General features: G+C 36.7%; 1 protein-coding gene across 1 annotated transcript; it reads left to right on the forward strand.

The window, feature by feature from the left end:
• The first annotated feature begins 10,158 nt into the window (after positions 1-10,158).
• On the forward strand, positions 10,159-11,802 carry LOC131032499 (LRR receptor-like serine/threonine-protein kinase RGI1). The gene has a single exon (XM_057963512.2). It carries the CDS (start codon positions 10,159-10,161, stop codon positions 11,800-11,802), a length of 1,644 nt encoding a protein of 547 aa, XP_057819495.2.
• Positions 11,803-12,343: the final 541 nt, after the last annotated feature.

The raw sequence follows: 12,343 nt of genomic DNA on the forward strand, positions 1-12,343 counted from the left end.
TTAGCATCCAAGGCCTTATTTTGAATTTGAAAATTATGCACTCCCAAACCCCTTGAAGATTTGGGTTTACAGATTTTTTCCCAAGAAATTAGAGTGACTTTATGCCTTTCATCCATATTCTACAGAAAGAAGTTTCTCATCTTCTATATGATGAAGGAATTCATACCCACAGAAAGAGCTAGAAGGGACATGAGATAGATGGGGAGAGAAAAGATAGCTACTTGAAGCACGAACAATCCGCCCTCCCAGGAAAGCCACTTCCCTTTCCATGAATTAGCTTTTATATCCAATTTTAGCTTAAGAGGATCCCACAACTTGGAACCCCTCAAACCCCTGTCTATTGGAATCCCTAAATAAATACAAGGGAAAGAAATATTTTTGCAGTTAAAGATTCTTAAAATCCTATTCTCCACAGATGCTGATGTGGAGAAGAAATATATTTCTAATTTTTCTATATTAATAACCCGACCTAAAGCCTTAGCATAAGAGACTAGATGCTCCTAAAACTGGGTTGCTTTCTTAGCTTTTGTTTTTCCAAGTAGAAGACTGTCATCAACAAATTATTGATGCGTAGAAATGAAGTTGGTAGTGATCTTAATTCCTTCCAAATTCTTGTTGGCATATCTTGATTATATATCTTTACCCAAGGCTTCTTCCATTATAATAAAGAGAAAGAGAGAAATTGGATCCCCTTGACGGATGCCCTTTGAGGATGAGAAAAATCCCTCTGGCTTGCCATTGATCAAAATAGAAAATCTTGGAGTGGAAATGCATTCATAGACCCATTCAATCCATTGCCTACTAAATCCAAAGGCTTGCATAATTTTGGATAAAGAATACCAGTCCACATTGTCATAAGCCTTGGAAATGTCCAATTTCACTATCATACCTAGCCTTTTCAAGCTTTGAAGTGTATGAATAGCCTTCTGAGCCACAATGACCCCATACAAAATTGAACGGCTAGGAACAAAGCCCGTCTACTCCTCTGAGATAATGGTGTTCATTAAATGTTTTAGTTTGTTCATCATCACCTTGGAAATAATTTTGTAGATGGAATTGGAAAGGGAGATTGGTCTGAAATCCTCTAATTGGGAAGCTTTTTCCTTCTTCGGTGTGAGAACAATTAAGGTGTTATTAATCTCCTTTAGAAGATTGTCCGATTTCCTTGCAAATTAAAAAGCCTCCACTAAGTCCAATCTGAGGATCTCCCAACATTTTTGGAAGAATCCCATTAGGAAGCCATCTAGGCCTGGAGATTTTTTAGAAGGGAGCTGATTTAGAGCTATACTCACTTCCTCCAACGAGAAACTTTGGTTGAGATTTTTGTTTTGATCCTCCAAGATCACTTTAGGGATGAACGATAACAACTTTCTTTTCTCTATTATATTTGATCCTTCTTAATTGTTAATCAACTTGGAGAAAAAAAAGACAATTTCATTTCTTATGGCTACTAGATCATCTATGGTACCTTTGTCTTGAGTATCCAGCATTGGAATTCTATTTATACCTTTGCGGATCCTTGTGATATTATGAAAGAATTTTTTATTTCTATCCCTAGCTTGTTGCTTTTCCTCTTAAAAAAGGACTTGTGACATTCCCTTCCTGATTACCCTTTCATTCAAATCTTCTAATTGGTCTTCAAGCTTCTTTTTAATAGCAAAAATATTCTTAAAATGCAAAGCATTCCATTCTAACAACTGTCTTTTAACATATTTTAGCTTGGACAAAACTAAAAAGCTTGGAACCTTCAAAGCTTAGTTCATTCCAACATTTGCCAATTAGAGTATGGAATCCACCATCCTTCATCCACATATTTTTAAATCTAAAAGGTAAATTTTAAAGATTTGGAGCACCCTACAAGGAAAGAAGGAGTGCAAAATGATCTGAACTTGAACAAGGGAGGAGGGAGCAATCAATAAAGAAAGGGGATGAAGATAAATCCCCCAGCCAAAAAAAATGTCTATTTTTTCCTTTACGTTGCTAAAGCCTCATCTTCTATTGTTCCAAGTGAAGACATTGTCGCCATATTCTATGTCAAAGAGACCATTTCAATCAATCCAATTATTCAAATCCTATTAGGATCTACCAAGTCTAGTGATACAACCTCTTTTATACTTAGAGCTCCTAGTAGCATTAAATTCCCCTCCAATGATAAGAAATTGATCATGGATAAGCGAAATCACTCCATCTAGGTCAAACCAAAGAGCACGTCTGAAAATAGGGGATGCTAGCCCATAAATATTAAACAGTAAAAAGGAAACATTTGATTGTAGGTGGAGAGCTCTCACAAGCAACCAAATTCTATTGGAGACAACTCCCTCAATATGAACAACAAAATGTTTCCAAATTATCAACACACCCCCCGATGCACCCTTTGCACACATGACTACTTGCTGACTAGCAGTGAAATGGTGTCCAACTTTTTCCCCAAAGGATTCTGCTTGTAGATAGTCTGATTTTGTTTCCTAAAATGTTAGGATTTTAGTATTGGTCAAAAGGACCCTTCTTTTGACCAAGTGTCTCTTGTTAGGGTCATTTAATCCCCTAACATTCGATGTAATTATTTTCATTATTATTTAGGAAGGGGGGATCCCTTCTCTACTTTCCAAAGATCGGTAATTTTTGCTTGGCCCTCTAAGTTAGCTTCCTTGAGTAAGTGCTCTATGATGGACTTCTTGCCTCTTTTTGGAGAAAGAAGGCCATACTCAGCCATTTCTTTACCATCAATTAATCGTTTGATACCTAGTTTTCTCTTTTCTTTAATTTTTGAATACAAGGTTGCAAGAGGAGTCTCCATCACCTACTATGGGTCTTCATCTTCATTCAAATAATATTTAAGAAGTCACTAAGTGTTAGATTCTAGGTTCACTCCAAGGCAAGGGGCATGTATATGAGTGGAATCCAATAAGAGAATTGGAGATTCTGAAGAGAGGTTAAAGATATTTTTCCTCAAAGGGGAAACACAAAAGGAGGAGACATTGAAAGCATAATGTGACTTGCTAGGCGTAGAAATAGGCATTTCATTAAAGACCACAAAACCATGAACAAATGGGTCATTGACTACATTCATCTCCTAATGATATGTTTCTTAAGAATCTCCCCTTCTGAAAGGAGATTTGATAAGGCCACATCCTTTCTCTTGCAAGAAATTGCTAGGCAGAAATTCTCTCTAGCCTATAATCTTCTAACTCAATTCCTTAATTAGAGGATTTCCTGGGTCTAGGAATGAAAATATTGAATGCCCTATGGTTGAAAAGGGGTATCTATCCTAATCCATAAAGTCTCTTAGAAATATTTATATCCTTCAGTTTTAACTTTGGAGATAGGATAAGAGAAGAACCAAGAGGGGCTTGAGACCCATCAGCTTCCTGGATTTCGCCAATAAGCTTCTAATGAAGAGAGCCATCTAAACTTGAACCAATTGGATCTCATGTCTCCTCATTATGGTCTTGGTGATGAGAGCCATCTAGAGCTGAAGCAACTAGAATCTGTTTCTCTCCATTTGGCTCTAAAAGAGGAGAGCCAACTGGAGTTGATTGCACTTGATGGGGATTATCTTCTAGAGCAATGCGTCGATAATGTTCCACTAACTGAAAGACTGAGCCCCTTGATCTTTGCATATAATTTCCATTTAATAATTAGTTTCTGAGGGTGCATTTGCCCAGAATTGCTTCAGTCAACCTTTTAATTTTTTGCTTCCATCTACCAATCTCGGAGACAATATCTTGTTCTCCATAAAATCCTAACTCAAGATCTATTTTAACATAGATGTTGGTTACATCCCCTTTACTCCCATTTAAGAAGTCCTTTTCGATGCCTATCAGATAACCAAGAGAATCTCCAATCTTCATAAGAGCCTTAGCACACCAAAATTTCAAGGGAAGCCCAACTATAGATAACTAGACTAGGGAATTTTTTATCTTATGATTCAAAGGATCAAAGCAGGGCTTCTATTATATGAAATAAAAAGTCGATCCTTGATTAAACAAAGGGCTACCATGCATGATTGCATCTTTAAGAGTAGAATCTAGACATTCTATGAAAAATAATCATTTTGCAAAAGACAAACTGAGACCATGTACCAGAAAATGAATGAAGCCACCATTCTATGATGTCCTAGCTTTCCCCCTATGCCACACCATGTGGAAAAGAGAGCATTCTTTCTTAGGCACCCTATCTTGGGATTCATAGAATCCAAAGGCAGAACAAATTTTTTATTGCCAGGGCCTTTCTTCTTCCAAACTGCATTGACAGATTTCGCATCAAAATATATTGTCAATGAAGAAAGAAGACCCTTCCAACGCACATTCTTTCCATTCTTTCTGAAACTTCTGAGGCCTTGTTTCCCATTAAAAATATTGATAGAGTTTATAATAGAGTCTCTATCACCTGGAGAGGTTGAATAGCCTACTTTTGCTGAGAAGTTAGAACGTGGATGTCTTTCCTTCGCCCATTTATCGCTGAAGTGAACATTCTTTCCAAACGTAGAGACCCCATTTGTTCCAGCAGGGTATCTATTATGCCAAAAGTTGCGAGAATGTTGAAGAGGAATTTTATTTGCCCTTGTTTCCACCCGATTAGCCCAAGAGTTAGAGTTGTTCATGCTCGTTTGGCTTAAGGGAGGTATCTTCAAACAACTATGAAACTTGGAATGAAAGTGTTGCTTATGGGTTTCAAAGGAAGAGGGCTCTAAATCAGTAGGTCAGCGAAGATTTATCACCTGAGACCGAGCACGATGAGGTGATTTAGACCATGCGAAAGGTCAAAAGCCATGGGAGCCAGAAAAACACGGCTAAGAATTCCTCCTATTAGAAAGAAGGTCATGGGCACGAGAAAAGAACGCCTCAGCCATGGGCATTTTTTCCTTGAGGCTTGCCTCTTTTCTTACAAAATTACACATTTTCACATTTTTTGCTGGCTACTGAGGAAAATAAACTTGATTTGATATTTCTTCGGCACCATATAAAATAAAATCACTTCATATGGTGCCAAAGAAATATCAAATCAAAGCATTTCAATTGTAAGAAAATAAATTTACGCCAAAATAATATATAGAATAATAACGAAGGTGAAGTGAATACAGCAAAATCATGGATAGAGGAATTTGACTATTTCACACTAGATTGTCTTCATCTTTTTCCAACGATACTTTCAATGGCATCTGATAGTTGTAAAATTTTCTGCATAGCAAAATACAAATCTAGCTAGGAAGTAAGAAACAAAACTTCGAGAAAATAGAGAAGAAAAAACAAAACTGCAAGAATGAAATTATATTAATTTATTGTGTCATATTACATTATGCAAATGCAGATTTATACGAAGTGAACCACTGCACAAAATATGAAATTAGCGGTGAAAGAGGCTTAGTTAGACTTATTCATCTATAGTTTGCATGGAATGGAAGATAGATCCGCTATTCTTTGAGAGAATGGATAGGATCATGCAAGCGGTCTATGATTCATGGAGAGAGAGAGGATCATGCAAACTGCATGCGAAATTGACACTAACACCCCTCCTTAAGTCTAACTAAGGAGAGATATGGGAAGAGGAAAGAGGGAAAACTCATTGGGAACAAAACCCCCACTCAAAATTACAAGAGATGCAACTTATGAAATGCAGAAGAAAATCCTTTGAGATACAAGAACAGTGTGAACAACTATCAAATGATGACCACCATAGCACTGAATGAAGAACCTCCTCACAAGCCAAGATGATGATCAAGATAAAGAATCTGCATGAGTGCCCTGAATGACACTACTCGAACAATAATCAGATGGAAAACAAAGGAAAAACATCTTACATTAGAAGATGCATGTGGCACATCAGTCTGCATGAGTGACTCAAATGACACTACTTAACTAGGCAAGAAGAAGCTACTAGTAAAAAATATAGGTGCCAACAGTGAATTGATCAAAGTTGAAACAAAACCAAGAAGCATTAGTACTACTAGCAGAAAGACAGGTCCATTGAAACGATGTGTCACAAAGGAGAAGGAGAAGATGAAGGCAAGGCCCATGAATAGAGGTTTATGTCAGTTCTCATTCTTCAGAAATCTGCCTGCAAATAATTTGTCCTTCCTCCTATCTCTCAAGGTCTGATACCATGTAAAAAAAATTTGCATAGCAGAATACAAACCTAGCTAGGAAGTAAGAAACAAAACTTCTAGAAAATAGAGAAGAAGAAATAGAACTACAAGAATGAAATCATATTAATTCATTGTGTCATATTACATTATGCAAAATGCAAATTTATACAAAGTGAACCACCGCACAAAATATGAAATTAGTGGTGAAAGAGGCTTAGTTAGACTTATTTATCTGTAGTTTGCATGGAATGAAAGATAGATCCACTATTCTCGGAGAGAATGGAGAGGATCATGCAAACGCTCCATAATTCATGGAGAGAGAGAGGATCATGCAAACTGCATGCAAAACTGACACTAACAATAGTTGCAGGCATGGCAAGTTGAATGTCACTAGTTGATATTATGTTAGCGTATGATTTGAGCATAAGTGGGTGAGGTTCCAATGCATTTTTCTTTGTTGCCAATGACCAATTGAAACAATAGAATAGCATTGAATAAATTATATTTCATTTGACAGTTTCAGCCCCTTCAATACAAAAGACCATTTCATATTGACTGGTTGTGTCAATCAATTTTATTGTTTTATGATAGTCACTCTTGTTGACGTGGAAAAATTATATAACAGGATTGAATAAATTATATTTCATTTGATAGTTTCAGCCCCTCCAATATGAAAGACCATTTCATATTGACTGGTTATGTCAATCAATTCTATTGTTTCAAGGTAGGCAGTCTTGTTGATGTGGAAAAATTATATAACAACATTGAATAAATTATATTTCATTTGACAGTTTCAGCCCGTTTGATACGAAAGACCATCTCATATTGAATAGTTATGTCAATGAATTCTATTGTTTGAAGATAGTCGGTCTTGTTGACATGGAAAAATTATATAACAACATTGAATAAATTGTATTTCATTTGATAGTTTCAGCCCCTTTCATACGAAAGACCATCTCACATTGACTAGTTATGTCAACCAATTCTATTATTTCAAGCTAGGCAGTATTGTTGACATGAAAAAATTATATAATAGCATTGAATAAATTGTATTCCATTTGATAGTTTCAGCCCTTTCGATACTAAAGACCATCTCATATTGATTGGTTATGCGAATCAATAGTTTATGTCAATCAATTCTATTGTTTTAAGCTAGTCAGCCTTGTTGATGCGGAAAAAGTACATGAAAAAAATTTGTTTCATTGATTTTAAATTCTATCTTGTATTTAGTGGTTTACATTTGTCAGTTTTATTGCCATAGAAAATAAAATGAAATAGATATATTTTGTTTACTTGACTTTTCAGACTTATAATGCAATCCATTATGTTATCATAGGAAAATAAAATAGAAGTAATTTCATTTTTATCTCATACTCACTAGAAAAATGAAATGGAAGTACTTTGTTTAGTTCACTTTATTTATTTCTATATTGATTGGTTTAAGCCAGACAATTTAAATGTCATTGAAAATTGAAATGGATGTTTTTTCATTATGTGATAGTAATTATTAATATTTCATGTTCACTCATTTAAATCAATAAATCTTGTTGTAGCAAAAAATGAAATAGATATATTTTATTTATGTGATTTTATGATCTGTTTCATTTATGTGATTATACTTTCATTATTATCTCATATTGACTGATTTAAGTCAATCAATTCTATTATGTAAAAAAACAAATGAAGGTGGGATATAATTTTTTGGTTTCTTATTGACTAATGACAATAAGCTCATGGTCCCAGTCTAGATAGAATTTCTTGGTATTCCCAATTTCCCATTGCCTTGTTGGTCATTTTTGTAAACCATTGCCCAGTCTATCAACAAGGTTGTATGTGTTGAGCTTGACTGGTTTTATCATGCTCCCCCTCAAAAGAGGGTCTATCTAAAATTAGATTTCTATTGTGACCTCAAAGAGACAATTGATATTCATATAGGAGGTCTTTGTCACTTCCAACAAGTGCTCTATCTAAATTTGCCTAATATTTTTTTTGGTAATAGTCTTCATAGCACAAGATTAAGGACTGCCCTCTCGCCATTCCACAGGTGAATGCTCCACCCAAGGAATTTGAATCTTCGTGCTCAACTGAGGCCTCATTGTGACACCGATTACCATCGTTATGGATGACCATATTCTTGAATATGTTTTTGATTATGATAAACAATTTTTGAGGGGACCAAAAACCCTATACAACATGTTTGAAGGGACTTGAAACCTTCAGATAACATAGGGATCTAGTCCCAACAATAGGATGTTGCAAGCAAATAGATCAAAGACACCCAACAACCAATACTAAAACAAAGTCAACAAGACTACCAAGTTGACAGATCCAACAGATTTAAAACACCTAGTAGATCATGAAGATAGAAAACAAGGGTTTGTCTGGTACCCTCAACCAACAAGAAGGGTTTTCCCAGGTACCCTTAACCTGAAGAAAAATCATCAACAGATCTTCAACAAAACCATATCCTAACCAAAAACAAAGACTGGCTAGACTTGACCCTTGAAAATTATGAGCATCCAACCTATCCCTGAAGAGAAAACAACAAATGGGATTTTTCCAGGCTCCCTCAACCATTAAAGTGGGTTTTGTAGGGCTCCCACAACCTGTAGAAACATTTGGATTTTGGAAGGCTTCCTTAAACTCATCCCTAGGTTTTGAAAAGGCTCCCAGAACCACAAAAAAGGGTTTTGAAGTAGCTCCCTTAACCACATTAAGCTGAAACGGAGGCCAAAGCATAACAACATCCAAGCTAGCAAGCATCCCTAAAATCCCCACCTGAATATGGAAAGACCAAAAAGAACTTGAAAGCAAGGATTTAGGAACCAGAAAATGAACCTCCAAGACAACCAACAACAGACCAGCAATAGACCCCGAAGGCATCCAACGGTCAAGCCCAGAAACAGACCACCAGCAACCAGGGTAATTCATAGTCTTCCCCTTACTCCTACCAATAGACATCATAGCCATCAAATCCACCTCAATAGGATAACGATTGTTATAAAAACCCACCATCTCAACCTCAATAAAAGATGTGGCCACCTCAATAAGACTAGAAGGAAACAACCCAGTAGGGTGAGATATGAGAGATAGAAGTCAAACCAAGGGGACAGAGAGAGAAAGACCCACAACAGGGCATAAAACCCCCTTCAGAAGAGCCATATCCAAAACCCGAGGCACAAGACATCCCAAAGAAAAAACTTAATATATATCGCCAGGGTCCCAGATAAGAGGAACCACCACTGCACCCCAAGGAGAAGAAATAGAGGCATCAACAAAAGCCTCAACCCCAAGGAACAGAGAATAGACAGGCACAACACCCATCATAGAAAGCATGGAGACCTTCCCGCACCGCCAAAGTACGCCAAGCACCACCTCGCACTCCCACTAGCACCAACGCCAGAAGGAAAAAAGGCAAGCATCGCTAGAAAAAAGACTCTGTCAACAACAAAATAGGGGACCGAAAGGATTTTCTGTCAATAGACTTATTCTGGATTATAGTGAAGAATTTGTTCAATACTGTTGAAATTGATAATATAAACTGTTGTCTGTTTATTGAATTGTGATAGTTGTAAAGAAGAAATCTCAGCAATCAACAACAAATATATTCAATGTAATCAATTTCTAAAGTTAATCATTTACATAGTTTGTAAAATATTTAGCACAATTTAAAATTCTATTTTCCATTCATGTGTATTCATTTTTTAACATTTCAAAATCAATTCATTTATATTATAAATAATAATTATTACTAAAAAATATATTTTTAAGTTTTTAGAATTATTACATCTTCAAATATATTATTGGAAGTACTATCGACGCCTCCTTTTAGTAAAGTAATATTTAGTTTTGTAATATTTAGTTTTGTTGAGCCGATTATGGACTGTGGAAAGGTCATGTGGACAAGCATGGAAACCTACAAGCTGAAATTTTGTGGCCCCAAACTGCACGTCGAAAATGCGTTGAAGTTTTGTTGAAATCAACAACATGGAGGTTATAAGAGAAGAGAATTTACTCAGATCTTTTTGAGCTCTGGCTTTACATCCTTGATCAATAGCACTCAGTTCAACAAGATGCATCCTCTGTTTGGAACGTGTTTTACTCTGTTTCTTTTTCTATTGCCTTGTACCTGCAAAATTACTGATGAGCAAAGTCTTATAAAGTTCAAGAAGTTCATCACTCTAGATCCTCTGAATTCCTTGGCCAATTGGCGCCCTACTATTCACTTCCGCAATTGGACTGGAGTTACTTGTGATTCAACAGGCAACAGGGTACAATTGGTTGAGCTGGGAGATATGGAATTAGGGGGTTCCATCTCTCCTTCAATTGGTAATCTCTCATTCCTCACACAACTTGATCTACATAACAACAGTTTTGTAGGCCGAATTCCGGAGGAAACAGGCAGACTTCAACGCCTAAAGGTTCTTTATCTTTACACCAATCTATTGGAGGGCTCCATTCCAAAGAATTTGACTTCCTGCAAGGAGTTACAAGAATTGTTACTCCCTGACAACCAGTTTACTGGAACAATTCCTCCAGAGCTAAGTATGCTTACAAATCTCCAAGACCTTTCGCTCGGCTCCAACAATATTTCTGGTAAAATCCCTTCCTCCTTACGAAATCTCTCTTACCTAGAATCATTTTATATAGCAGATACCGGCCTTGAAGGCAACATTCCACCTGAATTAGGAAAGCTATCCAGCTTGATCTCTTTTCTGTTGTTTGAGAATCCTCGTTTAACAGGCCCTATTCCCTCGTCAATCTCAAACAATTCAGGATTAGTAGAACTGGGTCTTTATAGCAACAACTTGACTAGTACTATCCCACCTGAATTGGGCAAGCTCTCTCGCCTTAGAGTTCTATATCTATGGGAGAATCAACTGAAAGGCACCATCCCACCCACAATTGCCAACTGTACACAACTGATTGACCTGGATTTGGAGCTCAATCATCTCAGTGGAGAAGTACCATTAGTGCTGAGCAGGCTTTCACATCTGCGATTCTTGAACCTTTCATCTAATCAACTAGTCAGCGGGAGCACTCTCACCATCCCCATTCTTAAGGCCCTCCAGAATTGCACTAGCCTCAATAAAATATGGATTGATCAAAATCATTTGACTGGATACTTGCCAGAGCAGCTCCCCACAAATCTCTCTCTTTTGGTACTAGATGGTAATAAGATAACAGGAAGTATACCTTCATTTATTGCCAACATAAGCAAGTTGGGAGATCTTTATTTGTCTTCCAATCTCCTTACAGGCAGCATCCCATCTTCTCTTAGAAGCCTTCATAAGTTGCAAAGACTTTTGTTGGACAACAACAAGCTAGAAGGAAACATACCCACTGAGATTGAAGAAATGAAAAGCCTTGGAGAGCTATCACTGAGCCATAATGTGCTTTCTGGAGGAATCCCTGTTACAATTGGTCGCCTTCAACAGTTAACACATCTTGTGCTTAACCACAGCCGATTCTCCGGGAACGTCCCTGCAAGTTTGGGAAAATGTTACAATTTGCAATTGCTAGACCTCTCCAACAATCAGTTCACAGGACGTATCCCCGATGAAGTGGCCAGTCTTGCTAATTTACAGTTCTATTTCAATTTGTCCAGAAACTCATTTCAGGGATCTCTGCCTCTGGAAATCGAAAAGATGATTCATGTTCAAGCTATTGATGTTTCAGCTAACAGGTTAAAAGGTAAAATTCCAGCCTCAGAATGATGAAGGATATAGGAGAGAATGAAATAAATCAATGCCTCATTCCTCTCCTATTTATTGGGTTGGAATGTTCGAAGGAGTCCCCTAGTGAAAGACCCACAGCTAGAGAGGTGGCAGGTGTATTGAAAACAATCAGGAAGGCGCACTTTGATGTTAAAAATTAAGTTTTATATGTTAGTCTTATGTTAATTATGCTGGTTCTAAAATAAGTTTTACATGTTAGTTATGCTGGTCCTAAAATAAGTATTCGATGTGTGCTATGTTAGCTATGCTGGTTGTAATAAACTGATTTTAACAATTGAGTCCTGTCAGCAATTAAAATTATGTCAGTTGTATTCATTATATTAGTTGTGAAAATCTTTGACGAGTTATGTTTAAAACAATTCACAATGTTCTTGTCTAATAAAAAGGACGATTAAGTTATACAAAGTAGGAGTACATAATGGTAGCCCAGAATGATACATAACAGCTATAGAGGTCAGTTGCTCTTGCAACACACAAGATCGTGCATTCTCTGCCATCATTAAATACAATTGATGTATGC

This window comes from Cryptomeria japonica, chromosome 11 (assembly GCF_030272615.1).
Source record: "Cryptomeria japonica chromosome 11, Sugi_1.0, whole genome shotgun sequence".
In the NCBI taxonomy this organism is placed as follows: domain Eukaryota; kingdom Viridiplantae; phylum Streptophyta; class Pinopsida; order Cupressales; family Cupressaceae; genus Cryptomeria; species Cryptomeria japonica.

Coding starts and splice junctions, on each gene's coding strand:
- LOC131032499 (XM_057963512.2), top strand. CDS start 10,159: ATGCATCCTCTGTTTGGAACGTGTTTTACTCTGTTTCTTTTTCTATTG.